General features: G+C 29.9%; 1 protein-coding gene across 9 annotated transcripts in view; it reads left to right on the forward strand.

Annotated features, from left to right (window-relative positions):
- LOC143072513 (dedicator of cytokinesis protein 1-like) overlaps positions 1-19,073 on the forward strand; it is a 125,159-nt gene extending 106,086 nt beyond the window's left edge. For 4 of the 9 annotated variants that reach the window (XM_076247459.1, XM_076247463.1, XM_076247460.1 and 1 more), the window contains 9 exons: positions 1,230-1,316; positions 2,794-2,967; positions 3,464-3,676; positions 4,027-4,133; positions 8,076-8,090; positions 9,436-9,649; positions 10,639-10,662; positions 12,585-12,711; positions 14,273-14,784. In XM_076247459.1, the coding sequence (XP_076103574.1) occupies positions 1,230-1,316; positions 2,794-2,967; positions 3,464-3,676; positions 4,027-4,133; positions 8,076-8,090; positions 9,436-9,649; positions 10,639-10,662; positions 12,585-12,711; positions 14,273-14,523 (1,212 nt within the window). In that variant the 3' untranslated portion in view covers positions 14,524-14,784. Of the gene's footprint in view, positions 1-1,229; positions 1,317-2,793; positions 2,968-3,463; positions 3,677-4,026; positions 4,134-8,075; positions 8,091-9,435; positions 9,650-10,638; positions 10,663-12,584; positions 12,712-14,272; positions 14,785-16,013 lie in introns of those variants that run through there. The other 5 variants (XM_076247466.1, XM_076247468.1, XM_076247467.1 and 2 more) reach the window with 4 other exon arrangements.
- The last annotated feature ends 206 nt before the right edge of the window (positions 19,074-19,279 follow it).

The following is a 19,279-nucleotide window of genomic DNA, read 5'->3' on the forward strand; positions in this document are numbered from 1 at the left end:
GTGGTAATATATAAAACTCGATCTAATATCTTCTTCATTGTTACTATTTATGAGCTCTTTCATCGACCTAAGTTCATCAGTATCCATGATTCTATTCATAACAAACGTAAGTTAACGTCGCAGCACGCTGGTGTCAACCCGTAAAAAATCCGGATTTTGGATGGACCTACTTAGGTAAGAAATCCGGATTATAAACAGAACTACTATGTGTACAGGACTCAAATTTAGAATACAGATAATTGAGGGATGTTTGTTAAAGTAAAGGACCCCCCCCCCCCAAAAAAAAAAAAAAAAAAAAAAAAAAAAAAAAATTGGCAAAACCAAAGGGGGGGTGCGCACCCCCGGAACCCCCCCTCTGGATCCGCCACTGGGGTCATTTTACTATTGTTAAAAAAAAATTAGAAAAATTTAGATAATGGGAAAATTCATTATATTTGGAAAAACTTTTCTAAATGAGGGGTCCAATTATTTTAAGTCTAAGAACATTTCAAAATTATTGTATTGTTGACCATATAATACCATATAGATCATAAGATGTAAACATTTGTAGTTCTTTGGGAAATTTCTTCAGATAGTATGAATATGTGCTCATTTTTTAAAAAGTGGGTTTTAATGGCCTTACATTGAGGGGTTACCCCTAGGTGTTATTCCCAACTTGATAAAGGTCCTTCTTTGTGCATAATTTTGAATTGGAAAAGCCAACAATCATTTAATATCTCTACACATGAAAAAAAATCCTGGTCTTATACATGTAGCTACATGTTCATCTTTTCTACTAATATAATAATCATGCAAATAAACTTAAGAGAAAGGCTTGTAAGCTCATCATACAAATATGACACTTTTTCTAGACCATAAAACAGCACGTGCAAAATACGTCTCAAGAATTTAACCTTTGAAATTGTCGTCACGCAGTAAAACTCCCATGGGCACTTTAAAAAGTTAGCAGGTATGCTCTTGTGGAGAGTTGTATCATTGACAATCATAACACATCTTCTCTTTTTATATTAAACATCATGCAATCAATTCTGATTTTGTGATAGGCTACAAAGCAGTCTTTATCAGATTTTAAAAATATTTAGGGTTTTCTAATTATTTTTATTTTCATAATTAAACCATTGTTAAAGTTCTGGTTATGTTGACGTTGCACAGAATAATTTTTTAATTTTTTAATATGCAACTGTAAATGGTTTTTATAAATGATAATAATTATCGTATGTATATTTCAGAGTTTGTGGTTAGAGAGAACCTTTTTAACAACATCATATGAATTTCCTGGCATTTTATGTTGGTTTCCTGTTATAGCTGTTACAACAGTAAGTCTACTGGGAAAATTCACTAGATCCCTTTTAGAAAAACATATTTTGTAATTACTCTGGAACTCTGGAATTTTTATTTTGATGGTTATAAATTTTTGTGGATTGGTTAACAAATTATATTATCATTTTGCTTTCATGGTTTTGCTAAACTAAAGTCTGCATATCAACCTACAGAATTTTTTTACTTCATTGAATATTTGGTTAACTGTTACCTAAGAAATTGGTATACTAACAATTATAATGAATCCACTGTAGTTGGATCAATTTATTAAAAAAAAAAAACATGATGAAGATACCAGTCACTTTCGTTTGCTAAAAAGTAACAAAGTTACAAATACTACTCAAGCAAACAAATGTATTTTTGGTAAATGTATGCACAGTTCTTTTGGTCATCACAAATGTCATGGTTGATGAGTTTTTACCTCTTTTTAGCTCACCTGGCTTGAAGGGCCAAGTGAGCTTTTCTCATCCCTTGGCGTCCGTCGTTGTCTGTTAACTTTTACAAAAATCTTCTCCTCTGAAACTACTGGGCCAAATTTAACCAAACTTGGCCACAATCATTATTGGGATATTGAGTTTAAAAAATGTGTCCAGTGACTTAGGCAGCCAACCAAGATGGCCACCATGGCTAAAAATATACCATAAGGGTAAAATGTAGATTTTGGCTTATAACTCTGAAACAAAAGCAATTAGAGCAAATCTGACATGGGGTAAAATTGTTAACCAAGTCAAGATCTATCTGCCCTGAAATTTTCAGATGAATTGGACAACTGGTTGTTATGTTGCTACCCCTTAATTGGTCATTTTAAGTTAATTTTCTGTTTTTGGTTATTATCTTGAATATTTTTATAGAAAGGGATAAACTGTAAACAGCAATAATGTTCAGCAAATTAAGATCTACAAATAAGTCAACATGACCAAAATGGTCAGTTGACCCCTAAAGGAATTATTGCCCTTTATAGTCAATTTTACCAATTTTTCTTAAATTTTTGTAATCTTTTAAAAAAATCTTCTCCTCTGAAACTACTAAGACAAATGTAACCACACTTGTCCACAATCATGATAAGAGTATCTAGTTTAAAAAATGTGTCCGATGACCCTGCCCACGAACCAAGATGGTAGACATGGCTAAAAATCGTACATAGGGTAAAATGCAGTTTTTGGTTTATATCTTAAACTGAAACATTTAGAGCAAATCTGACTGGTGGCAAAAATGTTCATCAGGTTTAGATATATCTGCCCTGAAATTTTCAAACAAATCCAACAACCTGTTGTTGGGTTGCTGCCCATGAGTTAGTAATTTTACGGAAATTTAACATTTTTTTCCTAATATCTTAGATATTATTATAGTATCTAATAATATCTTATTCTGTAAATAATGATTTTAACCTAATTTTACATGATTTCTAAAGCATCAGTAAATCAGGTGAGCGACACAGGCTCTTTAGAGCCTCTAGTTTGTTTCTATTTGCAGTATCAAGTGAGTCCATTAGAGAATGCATTTGACACCCTGGACACTACTAACAAGAAAATCAACAAAGAAGTAGAGCATCATATATCAGAGCCCTCAGCTAATGTACAAAACCTTAGTATGTTGTTACAAGGTGTAATAGATGCTTCTGTCAATGGTGGAATCTCAAATTATAAAGTAAGCACACAAACATAGAACCACATATATATAGATTAAAACTGACCTGGAAAGGTAACACTCGGCCACCGAAAGCATTGTTTTTATGAAGCCCAGGTGGTCGTGTGGTCTAGTGGGCCAGTTACAGTGTAGGCAATTTGGTGTCACGATATCTCAGTAACATGGGTTCGAATTTCCGGCAAGGGAAGAACAATTAAAAAGATCTAGAATTGTTGGGTTGATGTTTAGACGAGTTGTACATACAAAATATACACCGCCATGTATCACCATCACTGCTGGTGATCCGATTAATAAATCTGTTGTAGAGTTGTCACTGGTTCAGACGTACTTATAAATATTATTATTTCTGTGACTGTATTTTACAATAATTTGTAGGATCCTTTACTACTTAGCTCAGTAGCATGGGTTTAAATCAAGGCGAGGGAAGAACAAAAAATTTGCAAAAGAACACATATATTGATATATTAATTTTCATTCATTCATTAATGATTTATAGATATTTTATAATGATGATTATGGAGATTCCATAGAGGATAGAAAACTTGTCCGGAAACTAAAAGACTCAACCAGGCATCAGTTGGTGCTGTTAAGAGAGGCATTGAATATATTTAAACGCAAAGCTCCAGAAGATCTCAGACCTTTTAGTGCTCATTTGGAACAGAAATATGAAGAAATGTGTGTTCAAATAAAACAGGAATATAGCCTTAAAGTAAGTATGATCCTGTTTTATTGGCAATAAGTTGCTTTTCTCATCCTTTTCTGATACTTTTTGCAGAAATATTAAACCAGTACAAATTTTTGTGGATATAAATTCCAGAAGTTGTGTTTCATTGATTTTAAACAATTGTTTCGTATTATTTTATTCTTCACTAATGGTTGTTATGTACCAGGAGTCCAGGATCTGAATCAGCTTGATCTGTTGAAAAAAGAAATAGAAGAAAAGATAATATGTATGATATAAAGCTATGTGTAAGGAACTTTTGTTTGGTTGTATAATATATGTTCATTTCAATGATATCAGTTGAATGAAAATGTACAAATATTGTATGTATTTTACAGGCTCCTGACAATACCTCAGTGAATACATTGAAGAGATACAAGTCTATGTCAGCTGTCAGTCTGAGTCGAGTCAGTGAAGCTTTCTATTCATCACAGAGTACCAATGAGTAAGTATATTATCAATTCACTGTGGTTCAATGTTACCGTAGTCTACTTCTGGTATCTTAACTCTAGATACTGAGGTTCAAAAACAATAAATAGATATAGGAAGATGTGGTGTGAGTGCCAATGAGACAACTCACATCCAAATAACAATTTGTAAAAGTAAACCATTATAGGTCAATGTACGGCCTTGAACACGGAGCCTTTGCTCACATCGAACAACAAGCTATAAAGGGCCCCAAAATTACTAGTGTAAAACCTTTCGCACGGGAAAACCAATGGTCTAATCTATATAAAAACCGAGAAACGAGAAACACATATAAATTACATAAACAAATGACAACTACTGTACATCAGATTCCTGACTTAGGACAGGTGCAAACATTTGCAGCGGGATAAAACGTTTTAATGGTACCAAACCTTCTCTCTTTTTCTGAAACAATATCATAACATCACAACATAGAAAAACACACAATAAAGTATCAATTGGAAGGCTTAACTCAATCAAAAAACGTAAATTAACACACTATGAACGAATAAATTAGATCAGCCATAATTGAATGCAAATGCACAGTTAATAAAATATTTGGGACAAACATTCAAGGCCAAAAAGCAAACAAACAAGTCCAAACAAAGCCATGGCAAGACACCACCGCGAAATATTTAACCCTACGAAAATAATCACTTTAGAAAAAAAAACGGTTTTAATAATATATACAGGTCAATGAAAAATAACTTTGTAAAAATAACTTTAAAAATAAAGATTGTTTACTTCTCGGTCCTCAATGCTCTTCAACTTCGTATTTTATTTGGCCTTTTAATATATTTTTGATTCGAACGTCACTGATGAGTCTTTTGTAGACGAAACGCGCGTCTGGCGTATATATAAAATTTTAATCCTGGTATCTATGATGAGTTTATTAAATTGCTGTATGGAGAAATTCTGGAATAAGTTGTTCTTTGCTATTAAAGGACTCCAGTTATATGCATGTTATTAAAAGTGAGCAGGTGATTTATTAAGAAATGAAAAATTATAGCTTCTTACCTTTTAAATCCTTTTCCAGGTTCTTATGACTGTAGTCTGAAAAAAACACTTTACCCAAAAGTTAACCAAAAAGATTAAATTACAGCATAAATGAAAAATAAACAATAGTTTAATACTAATTCTAAAGTTGAGCAATAATATTATGATTATGTTTAACATAAAATGTTATATCTACAGTAGTGGTCGTTTGGTCAGAAGGTCAAGAGTGACCTCCCCTAATAATTCCCTATATGTAAATTGATAATATTGGAAATTAATCAGGAATAATTGTAAAATGTACACAAACAATGATTTGGTTGATTTTCAATGTTTCTTTGAAGCTAATCAAAACATTTTTACATGCATTATATAGAGAGAAATAGCCCACATTTTAAAAGTTTGACCTTTTTTTCTTGGATTTTTTACATGACCTATAAGAATACTCTACATGCCTTGAGCTACATAGCTACATGTTTATAAATGCAGTTGTCTTACTGTAATAAATATTTGCATTTATTCAGCCTGTTTATTCAGAGCTGGATTTGTTTTTATCAATATGAATAATACCAATTATGATTTGGTAGTCTTTGAACAATAGTCTTATGTATCTTTATTTCTATACATATTTATGTCCCAAACTCATATATTGTGGATAGGGACATATAAGTTCATAATTAATAAACAATAAATAACTATTAAGGAAACTGTCACACACATCACACAAACCTTTGTTAACAAGCTTTGAAAGAAAACTTTTTAGAAATTATACCTATCTAATATATAAGAATGTTGGATGCAGAAGTTAGTCATCTTCTTTTTCACAATATTTCAGATTTTTTTTTACGACCATGTGATTTTTAATTCAGGGTAATTTTATGAGACATATCAATGATTTATTTTGTTGATATATTCAGTATTCATAAATCTATATGTGTATACTTAACTATAGATCATCAAAGATGGGGATTAAATTTCTACATCTTCCAGCATATTCATGGTCATTTATACTTAAAATTTATCTGAAAGCAAAAGGAGATTAATTGAATTGATTTGTATATCAGTGTTTTCCGAACAAATGCTATATATTATCCATAATCCTGGTAAACATTGAAATTTTAGATACCATGTTGTTTCCAGAAATTATAGCTACACCTTCATAGTACAGTGTATAAGTCATAATATAGCTTATAAGTCATAATACAGCATATCTTTTGATATAGCATCCCTTTTCAGCAATATATCATGTTTTTACCATGACGCTGTATATAAAAATGCTCTGCAGAGAACATTGATTTAATTTTAACCCTTTCCTCCATTGAATTTTTTTTTTTTGCATACTTGATTCGCATAGGGATTTTTCAATAAATTGCTGAAAATATGATTTAAGTATAAAATGTTATTGCGAAAAACAAATATTTCATCAAATAAATTTAAGTCAGATATTCCTATGATATTCCTTTTCATATTGGATTAAAATTTTATTAAGTCTACTGCAGACACTTTGTAGTCAAAGCGTTTCAACTGAGGTACTACAAAGGCGTCAAAAGGCGTCATTATGGAGTAAAGGGGGTGGCGTCAAAAGGCGTCACTATGGAGGAAAGGGTTAAGAAAGATTAGGCTTCCATTTCTGAAGTCATGGTATTTGGTCAAAACAATAGAACTCAGCTTCAAGTGAAAATTAAACAATTACCTTTAATATTTGATCTCATTCACAGATAGGTTATTGAAAAATGCATATTTAGTCAAAAGTTCTTTTAAAACTAGATTTAAGAATACGAGAATATAAGAATTGAAATTTGTTTGAAATCATGAGTCTAAAATTAATATTTCAAAAAAATAAATAATTAATGAACATTGCATCATTTCAGAATAAAATAGAAAGTTTAAAAAGTATCTACTTTTATTGCATTTCAATGATTAAACTTAAAAGCACAGAAAACAGTCTAAAAGGCATATTTAATTTACCTCTATTTGTTTAATATGGTGTCTTTTAGTTATTTCCAGAAATTATGATATATTTTACCCAATACACAATTTATATATGGATGCAATTCATGTAATAAGTGACTGACGTGCAAAGTTTGTAACAGGTATTGCCTAAAGATATGTCGTGATGTTAGATCAATATTCTGTTAGGAATTTGCTAGGAACTTGCTCAACTTACAGTTACCTTTTTAAATATCTTTAAAAAAAAGAACATTTTCAAAATGGTATAAGGATTCCTTTTTAAAAAAGATCAATTCAGCTCATTATCTAATACATTTATCAGTAGATATAATGTTTTTATCTTTAAGATATATATTCAAATATAAAAATAGTTATCATTCATGTTGGTCCATTGTTTGTTTTTCTATGAATGAAATTTACCTTGATGGGTTGTTTAAAAAAAAGTTGGAAAATAGAAAAGAAATCTTAAAAATTAAAACTATAATCTTGAAATTTGATTTAGTGTATAAAGTTTAAATATGATTTAATTTACAGTTAAGTTTGTACTTCCTTGTTCACATAAAGACATTCAACTGATCAAATGACAAGACATTGCTCTTAGGCAAAAGTATGACATTCATGACAAGGATATTATCCTCTAATATAGAATTAATAAGTTTATTCAACTATATGAAATAAAATGTTAAAAATGATCAAAAAAGGTTAATGTTTTAACAAATTCTTCAAAATCAAAAGAGAAGTTTGTTCCTAGATACAGTGGATGAGATGTTATAGTAACTAGGTTATTCAGAACTTAATTATACATTTATAATTATTGAATTATATATAAGTAAATACATGTAGTATAAAAAAAAAAGAATAGTTAGTTCCTTACTTCAGTGGTTGATATGTTCTAGCAACTAGATTATTCAGAACTTTATCATATATATATGATTATTGACATACAAGTAAATAGTTGATATTTTCACCATTTCAGTCTGAACCGACTTAGGTAATTTTATTTATATGTGTATGAGTATTAATAACTGTAGTGAGCTAGCTAATGTTGTAATATATACATTTGAATCTTGTTTTAAGCACACTGTGTCATTGTGATATTGAAGAGGGAAGGCATTTGATAATAAAATGTCATGATTTTTCAAGATCTATCAAACACTTTAATAATGGGAGAAATAATTAACTTTTAATGGTTTTATATATTAAAAACATCTTGCTACAAGATTCAGCTGTACTTTATAGAGTTATTGGGGTTTCTTTTTATAAATATTGTCTTTTTAATTTTATTTGTAGGAGGAAATATTTTATTTAACTGTTTTGTGTTCAATTTATTGTGTAACAAAAGGAAATAAAGAAATTAATAACTATTAAAGAATTTTTGCGTCAAAAGTAGCTTAAAAAGAATATGCCTATAAAAAGCTATATTTAGATGCTTTCTAACAGACTAAACAGTTATAAATGTATTTGCTTTACATATACTTTAGGAATTTTTTTTTATGTTACATCTTTGACATTCCATTGGATAATTTCGACTGGTGTTGATTTCAATGTGTTATAGAGCATACCATCTGATGTGGTCATTTTGCCACAGTTTAAGGCTAGATGTTTACATTTTTGTCTACTTGTGTTGTTAGGTTACCACCATCTTGAGCTCACTTTATTTCTGTATACATTTTGACCATTTGTTTACTGATTAAAATCATTTGAAGTGTATAACTAATAAACCTGTAATAAGTATATTAACTTATTACATTACTTTTTTTTTACTATTTAAAAATCTTCTTTGTGATTAATTACTTACAAATTACTAAATAGTTTTAGTGTTAACAGTAACAAAAATCTATAACTACTACATTGGTTTTAGTTTTACTGCAATTCTTATTACACTTTTTGATATATTCTATTTATTTATCCAAATCTTTATATTTAATAATAAAGAAACGTATGCAAATCTATATTTAAATTTTATATTATTGCTAAGAGAAACATGTCTTTAATTGTATGCTACATGTATTTGAATTTTAATACCGTATTTCTTTATATCAACAAAAGTAATATTTGTATTGTTACACATCTAAGCATCGTTGTAAATTTGATGTCAAAAGTGTTTCAACCTGTTATTACAACATCATTATAAGAACAACAATATGAATATTTTAACTATGGCCTATAGTAATCAGCTTGTCGGTGCATGCTTTAAACACATTACAGGTTTGGGTTTAATTGGTGGTGCTTCAGAAACTGTCTGCCTTCCATGGGTATAGGATAGGCTCTGTTCATATCAAATAACCCATAATAATGTACTTGTTAAAAATTATTGTATCTGCTTCTGTTTTCAGATCAAATTATGCCACACCAGTGATACGTACACCAGCCACTCGTACACCATCAGTGTTCGTCAAAGCTGACAGATCAAACAGTATATCACCAAACAAGGGAGCAAAAGTCAGCAACTTATTCAAACGCACCTCATTTGCTGCTTCTGATCAGAGTAGCGAAGGGGGTAGCAGTAATCGTAACTCGCTTGAACAACCTATTGAGTTAACTGAGCAGGCATGTACCCTTTATGTTTGGTTTGCTGCTGTATGCGACATCAGTTTTCCACAGATCTTGTATAAATAATGAATACTGTAATTCATTCATTAATTAATGAAAAATGCATTAGGATGTTGCATAATAAAAAAAAAATCATATGGAATTCTATAACAACATTTACATAATGGACATTAATTGATTTTACATTATTTTGGGCTGTTGAAAATCTGTACTAATCAGAATATTTATTAAATTTTTAAATTACCATGTATAGATTGACCTTTTATGTAAAATTTGAAAGGAAAAAAGATAAAGAAAAATGGTTAGAATGTTGCTCAACGAAATATTAAATAGCCATTAGAAACTGATGTTGACATGCAGAATTGGATATCTTATTTTTGCTACTCAAACTACTGATTTTTAATTGAAAAAAAGTCTATGAAACAATTATGTATTATATTTGTGTGTAAAAAAAAAATGCAAATGCAGAATCTTTGTTTACGTTTTGGATTAATGTAGCAAAAATAAGGCTTTTTATTTGATAATTTTAATTTTTGTTTGTTTCTATCTATAATTTATTGTGTAGCTTTTCATTATAGTGACCATTTTAATGTTGCTTACAAATCCATCATTCATATTCTCATGGGTTCTACATTCTCAGGGACAGGTTTATATAAAAATAAGAAGATGTGGTATCATTTCCTATGTCTATGAGACAACTTTAATAGAGACCAAATTACATAAAAGTTAACAACCAAAGGTTACTGTATAGCCTTCAACAATGAGCAAAACCCAAAACAGCATAGTCGGCTATAAAAGGCCCTGAAATTACAAACAATCTGAACGACAAAACTAACAGCCTAATGAATGTACAAAACAATGGAAAAAAAACAAATATGATAAACAGCAACTACAAAAACACATACGACAGGCTCCTGGCTTGGAGCAGGCACATACAGAATTAGAATTTTTACTTTTTAAACATGTCATTTTAATTTCTGTAACAGATGGGTCCATGGACAAACATACCAGTAAGTATTTGACCAGACTGCATGAATTCTTTTCTGGTCGTCATCACCATTTCTTACCCTTTTTATATGATTTATTTGGTCAATGTTATATATGCTTTATTAGTACTAATTGTTGTTATCATTGTGAGAAAATGTCTGAATGGTACATTTAAAATAGTTCTTTCCAAGCATGACTTTTTATTCTATACAAAGTTCAAATCAAACCAGCATTTAATATGTAACTTGTAATTGGCATGACTAGTAAAACAAACTTCATATTTTGTGTCCATCTATCTCTCTTTGAATCAATCTACTTTGAAATGATCTTCAACAAGCTACATATGATACAGGTATAGTCTGTTTGTGCCATGAAAGCTTATATGTTGATATCAAAAACTGATTATAGTGAAAATGAAATATACATACAGTTTTATAACCATAGCAATAAAGTCCATTATTTAAAAGTGATGCAGTCTATAGCTTGCTTCTTGTGTAAAAAAACAATCATTTCATGTCAAAAATTAAAAAATCACAGAAAAAACTACTGACAGGGATTTAAAAAAAAAAGTGTATATTGGTCAATAAAGAAAAAAAAGTCAGGAGGTTTCTTTATGCAAGCTCAGTTCCGAAAATCTGGTACTAATAAATTTCTTAAATATACCGATTTTTGTGTATTGCCTGGACAAGGGAAAATACTCCTGCTTATGTTTTAATGAATTATAACTCATTTGATTTAACATTTTGGTGGCATTGATCGATTTATTGAAGAATATTTTTTTTTTTAAGTTGGATATTGATTGGTACTGTAAATTTAGAAATTAATGAAAGTTTGTTATTAATGCAAAAAATGCACCTGAGTGAGAATCACAATAAGTGTGATATTCCATTCATATAACTGTATGCAGATTTTCTTAAAATCTCAATTGTTAATCTTGCATTTTTATGCCCCACCTACGATAGTAGAGGGGCATTATGTTTTCTGGTCTGTGCGTCCGTTCGTCCGTCCGTCCGTTCGTTCGTTCGTTCGTCCGTCTGTCCTGCTTCAGGTTAAAGTTTTTGGTCAAGGTAGTTTTTGATGAAGTTGAAGTTCAATCGACTTCAAACTTGGTACACATGTTCCCTATGATATGATCTTTCTCATTTTAATGCCAAATTAGAGATTTTACCCCAATTTCACGGTCCACTGAACATAGAAAATGATAGTGCGAGTGGGGCATTCGTGTACTGAGGACACATTCTTGTTGTTCTTTCTTTAAAAGTCACAAGAATAAATGCACACACAGTTTTCTGAATTTCCAGCACTTTAAAAAAGGAATCATGCATGTATTATAAAATTAGGAAATGTGATATGATTACAAAGGAAACCATAATCCACCAAGAAAAGGGCAAGAATTCTTCAACATCCGTCAACTATGAGCGAAAACCATTCAAACAGTTATTTATGAAATGTGAAACAGCAAACAAAAAAAAACATGGCTTGATTTATTCTAATAACATAAAAGCAAAAAATATGCAGGCAACAACTTAAAAAAAAAAGACCACTGAACTATGGGCTCTGCCCTTGGACAGGTACTTAGAGAATGTGGTAAGGTTAACTTGATGTGAGTAAAACGTCCCCCTTACCAGGCAGGGACAGTGGAATAGCAGTACAGCTTAGAACAAAATTTAAAATTCAGTTCAAAAGGACTGGACTAATCAGATTAGTACTGTACCCTAAACAAAATGACAAAAGATACTAGAGAACTAGCAGTATATGAAAGCCAGTTCCAGATGCAATGTCCAAAAATATCAGTTCTCCTTCAACAGATTTAATGTACAAGTATTATCATAAGCAAGTCATAATAGTTAAAAGTTATTGAAAGTAATCAAACATCAATTTTCAGAATTCATTACTTAAAATGATAGATCTATGGTTTTATTATTTTATTGATTTATAATATTAGATAACACCAAGACGTCCACTGCGACCAGATGCCAATGACCGCAGACAGAATCGACCAAGCAGTAATCAGTTTGCCCCATCAACATTGTCATATCTTAATAATGCAGGCAGCAACTCATCTTTGATAGGTTAGTACCAATTGTGCCTAAAATTGAGTGGATTTTTTTCATTTATAATGAGCAAATATGAAAATTTGTCATTATAAAGCATCCAGCATCCTCTGTTTTTCATAAACTTAAAGAAATTAAAACCAAAAAAATCTTTAAAACTGGGTTTGTTTTGACAGTCTTAATTATTCTACTTTCTTGTGCAAACAGCTTTGCTTTGATCACAATTTCAAGATATTTTCGTTGTTCGTAATCAATAGATCAATAAACTCATCATAGATACCAGGATTAAAATTTGTATGACAGACACCGGTTTCATCTGCAAAAGACTCATCATGGGATGCTTGAATCGAAAAAAGTTTTTAAAAAAAGGCAAAATAAAGCATGAGGACCCAAAATTTTTAATGTTTTTTTGTCTTATTATCAGTGTTGTAGTAATGACTGGCATTACATCAAGGATATATTTTGCCTTCACTGAAATTGGTCGTTAAAAATGAAAGTTGCTATTATAGTGTTATTGTTCTTGCTGGTAGACTGATAGTATCAGAATGTTCAACCGGCGAAGATAGCCAATGTATAAGATTTTTTATTTCAATAAACGTATTTACACTTTTGGTATTTAGCTGAATCTTGCCTCCGAATGACCTTAGATCTACTCCGAATTACCTTTTGACGTCAAGCAACAATCACTTTTAAATTGTGACGTCAAATATTTTAAATTATGATGTCAAAGTTTACGGGAACCTGTGTGATTTTACGTAATGGCGGACAAATTTGCATACAAGTGTAAATACGTCTATTCAAAAGTTTGTCTATAAACTCTCCCCCAACCACAGTTGTTCAGTGATCTTGAATTTGAGTACAATAGCATAATTTATAAAAGAAAAATTTTGAATCAAAAGATCAGAACACAGTGACAGTTGAACCAAATATTTTCTGTGTTGTTTTGCTCCAAAATGTTTTATCTACGGTAAATGCTTTTTAATTAAACTACTGGTCTTAACATAGCTAATGCTGATTATCAAAAGACATATCAGACAAAGTGAGACTGTATCATATGTTTATATTTAGACATATTGTGATCTTTCAGACCTATCAACCTATGATCAGAAAAATAAAGAATTAAACACAAATATCAACCTTCCTGATATTTGTATATTATACATGGTAACCACTGACATTACTTTTAAGTGTTGAGATTTCGTTGAAGAGGTCTTGTGTAAATAAAAAGTTATGTCCAAAAAAATATATATTGTCATCAGGTTTAAGTAACCAAATAAGAAGAATCATTATATGAATAAAAACAAATTACGCAAGACAGTGCTCCAGAGACAGTATCACAACCACTTTTATATTGCCATGTTAAAAGATTAGCTTTAAAAGACCATTACTGCCATTTAAGCACAAGATGACCTGATGCATACATGTATTGCTGTGAATTCCTTTTTTTAAAGTATTTAGTCTAGGTAATTGAGTTTTATAAGGGTCCGGTCAACACCTCTCATGGGGGATATACCCCATAAATACGAAAAGTTGGCAGGTCTGAGGGATAGTTTTAAGTTTGTGTTTGATTTGTTGACAGATAACAACAGTGACACAGATACATCAGATGAACCTCCGCCATTACCTGACAAGTGTGCTGATTCTACAACTCCCGTTGAGACACCACCAATACACAATCGACAAGCTGGTCACAGAAAGTCTAAGGTAAACAGTTTATTCACATTTCGTCGTAACAGCAAGTTACATGTGACAATAGACAGCAGGTTACATGGGACAGATCATATCCTCACAAAGAAGGAAGAAAAGGGACGCCGCAAAGATAAACATTGAATTTTATTGATTTATTATTTTCATGTCTAATTATGTTATGTTTCATGAATTATTATTTTTTAGGAAAACTTGTTTTTTGGTGTGTTTTTTTTTCAAAATGTATTTGAATGTCTAACAAGTACCATACATTGCTTATTGTTGATATCTGTTACCTTATGATTTTGTTTGCTGTATCAGTAAAATTATATGACATGCATTAAATATGTACATCACTTTAATGTACAATGTAGAATGCATAATTTAGAATAAAGTTTTTTGTTTGTTTTATCCTTCATTCTGAATTAAAAAAAAAAAGAAGCTTGTTACTTGATCATTCTTAAACTCTGAAGAAATTTTTCAAAGAGAAATGTGCATTCAGGTACGATACACGAAATACACACGTGACTGAGGTAAAAATGTCAACCTTGTCAACATTTTTCTTTAACATTTGGAAGAAGTTAAAATATTACTATCTTCAATCATGTAATCATATATTTTTTTAAAGATTTTTATTCAAACATACTTGATATTGATCAATTGGTGATTAAAATCTTTAAAATACATAAAATTCACTAAAAGCATATACCCATACAATTATAGAAAAATTCTTTCACAACATTTTACTCATTCAGGTTCATAATTTTACCTGATGGTAAAGCCATCTTACTTCCTTAAGAGTTTATATGGAGCCAGCTTAAAAAACAATACTAAGGTCTGACATGTTTCAAATTTAATTTGCAATATGAACATGAAGATTTAGGAGGCATGTTTTAAGTACAGATGATGTATAACTTGTTTATAATGAAAACAACTTTAATTTAGATTCCTTCCATGTATTTAAACATCGGGTAAATCTATGAAAGGGTATTAAAGGGTAGATATATAGAAACAAAATCTGGCAAGTTCTTGAAATAGATGGTATATAGAATATCAAAGAAGGAAAATAGCTTGAATGTTAAATAAATCTGATGTTTAACATCTGGAAATTAGCTATTTAACACCATCAGGTAAATCTATGAAAGGTTATTAAAGGGTAAATATATAGAAACAAAATCTGGCAAGATTTTGAAATAGATGGTATATAGAATATCAAAGAAGGAAAATAGCTTGAATGTTAAATAAATCTGATGTTTAACATCTGGAAATTAGCTATTTAACACCAATTCCAATTAAAATTTTGCAAAATAGTTTATGTTTTCTTTATATTGTTTTATCCCCAACACAAATTAACATTGCATTGAACATTCAATACTTTTATTTTCTTTCATCTTTGTATGTAGCATGTTTTCATTACTTCAAAACTTTTTCATATTAAAAAGCTTCTTATGATCTTCATGTATGCACATAACATCAACTTTTTTTTTTTCTATAAAGTTAAATATATCTTAATACAAATTTTTGTTTGCAATGCATATACATTATTATGTATATATTAATACATAATACATCTCATTTCAATGCTCGCACTACAATGTAACAGCATGTGTGAATGCTCTTCTTTCTCTTTTCAGCCTATACCTCCACTTCCGAATGAAGGAGGATCGCCACCTCCTGTGCCTAAAAAATCTTCAACACCGAACTGCAAGTGATTCAACTGCCGCATGGTGGGTTGTCTTTCTTTGAAGAACTCTTCAGTCTTGCCTTATATGATGGAATGACTTTATATATATGTGAATGACTTCTGAGGGCATATTTTTTTTTCTTTTTCAAATATTGATAGATGATATAGAACTGTTTGAAAAAAAATAGAAATGAAGGATTTTCTAAAAATATTGATATTAAGTTTGTGGATGTTGAAATAAAACGAACATTTTATTATACAATTTGTATTATAATTTTAACTTTAAAAGACTATAGACTTTTTCTGATGTGCAGATATAAGGATGGAAATGTATTTTGATATCCTAAATGTTTATTATCAGTAAGCAGTTTTGAACTTTAATATTGTAGAATATCTTTAAATGTCTTTTTTTAATACAGGTGGGAAATGTTTAATAATCTTAGCAAGAATAATGCTTATTTGCTTCTTTTTGCATTCTTTCTTCTTTCTCTTCGTTTTAAGGTATTTGAACTTTTGTTGGTGACATTTAGTTAAATTCCATTGATCTAGATTTTTGTAGCAAATATATAAACAAAAAGATAACCAATATCTCACAGTCACTGTATAAATATTTATTTCATTATTCAAATCCTATTTTTCCAAAGACATAATTTGGGTTACATTAAGGTGTTTTTTAACCAAAAAAATTTATGGATCGTCCCTCTTTGTGAAAAAAAGGAAAATAAATGAATGCCATGATCTTTTCTCTGAAGACAGCTGTATAGATATTAGGAGAAAGATAACTGTTGCCTTGCAGTATATTCTCAGAGGATGGTTACACAATTATAAGAAAAGATTTGAGTGGCCTTGCACTCTAATTCTGTGATAAGGATGTGTTCATTTTTACTGGAGTCATTTTGATAAATTTTATGCTGTTATTGTTGTAGCTATTTGTTAATTATCATTTATTATGTAATTATTCAACAATGAGATGTTTATAATTTTGATTGATATTTGTGAAGCAGGAAACATATGATATTTATTCAATCATGGTTTTATTCAGAGAAATCAAAATTTCTTGTCGTTTTCAGCTATGAAAATTAAATTTTGACAATTTTTTTTTTAACAAACAAATATGATATGTTGTTAACAAAATGATATTTTTAGAAATAACAGCTTAAAGGAAGTAAGGGTAACACCAATCAGGGTAATAACCCATTGCTGTACTGTCAAGTGTCAGGCATACTGTAGATTCAGAAATTATAGAGATATTTTTAGTAATGACAGTAATGTGACTGGCTGAGTACCACAATAATAAGAATTTGCATTAATATGATATCTAATACATATATTTCAATGCAGACTTTCATGAAATGGCAATAATTTATCGTACACAATTATTTTTGAATTTACAGTAACTAGAACCATATCAGATTATCACTGTTACAGAAATATGAACGGTTTGTTGATTATACCAATAGCTAATTAAATGTAGAGGTACTTCTCTTTGTCTAATGGCAATGCTAGATCCTTGTCCTTGATCATGTAATTAAGAATATAAAATTATTAATACAATTTCCCTCTTTTTGTATATACAATGGTTTCCTGCTTCACATTTATCTGTTTCAGTAGATTTTTTTTATATGCAAATAAGTCAAGTATGTGACCAATTATTTTTAATATGCTGCTGTGTATATGGTGCTTTTACATTTATTTGCTAATATAAATATACATTTTGTAAATTCTTGTAAAATTTCTGAAATTTATTCTATTGTATATGTTACAGCATTGCTGAAACTTTTTGTAATGTTAATGTAGTCAGACTCCAGATTAAGAACTGTTCCAGGGATCCATGATTTTTCATAATTTTTCCTATGTACTTTCCAAATTTTAGTGTCATTTTATGAATTTTTGTGTAATCTTCAGCCATACTTCCATATAATAAATCACCTTATCATGGCTATCATCATGTTGAACTATTTGATAGCTTTATTTTAGTGTATTCCTTTAATAATGTTAACCTTTAAATTAATAATCAGGAGGAACTAAGTCTTTTTCAATTGAAGCTCAAATAAAATTATATTTACACAATCTTCTTTTCTTAAATCATTGTAAATATTTATGGTCAAATATAATCAGTTGTAGTGCAGAGCATTCTAAATTTTGAAAAATATTTAACATTCGTAATTCTGTCCTGATTGATATCCTGAAAGTTCATTGAAAATAAAACATGGATTTTATGTAAATATTTCATAACCTCAATTTCATAATCTGACCCTCAGACTGAATTATTTTATACACTGCTTCATAAAGAAGTGAGAAAGGTGGATGGGATATCATATTTAGTTCTAGTAATACTTGGTTCAAGGTCTCAAAATTCTGTACAAAAAAATGCCTTACTTCAGAAAATATATGGAATAACAGTTTTTTTGTTTTTCAAGCTGCCCATTCCATTTTATTTTGAATTTTCAGATAATGTATAACAATCTCATCTATACATCTTTGTATTCCTTTTCATGTAAAAGACTTTAGTGTTAATTGATGATTTTATCTAGTCATTTTTGTTCTTATGATGTGTGTTTGTGACACCATAGACAGATTAAGAAAAAATAATTTCATTAAAAGTAAAATTACATATTTCTAAATTTTATTTTTGCTGCTTGCATGACACAAAGATTTCCATCAAACCTATACTAAGATAGACATTGAATTAGCATTAAAAATAGTTTTCTTCATTTTATACTCAACACAATCAAATTCTATTTTAAAACAGGACAAACCAGACATACTTAAATTACAAGTAGGGGAATATATCCTTATTTTAATGTTTTGCCTGTTATGCTGCATAATACAAATCTTGTCAGAGTTATTTTGCCAGTATTTTTGTCTCCACCCTAACAATTACTTACTAATTTGCAAGAATATTTCTGTGCATCATTTGTTATAGCTTATTATTACTGTTATGTTATTATTTTTGTATATTCTGAAATCATTTTATGACAGAGACACTGTAATAAATCTTTAATACTGATGCTTTCTAGTTTTACATCAATGCCAACCTGAGTATACCTTACATCAATAAACCACTTTCTAGTCTGTCACCAGAAAAAAGCTTGCCTTTATGACGTCATTTACTAGATAGAGGGGATCGCTTTATCCATGTACTATTAACGTTCATCAAGCCTCTTAGTGATCACCATTGTGCAGGAATAATTCAAGCAATTTAGCATAATAGTT

This window comes from Mytilus galloprovincialis, chromosome 4 (assembly GCF_965363235.1).
Source record: "Mytilus galloprovincialis chromosome 4, xbMytGall1.hap1.1, whole genome shotgun sequence".
Taxonomy (NCBI): Eukaryota; Metazoa; Mollusca; class Bivalvia; order Mytilida; family Mytilidae; genus Mytilus; species Mytilus galloprovincialis.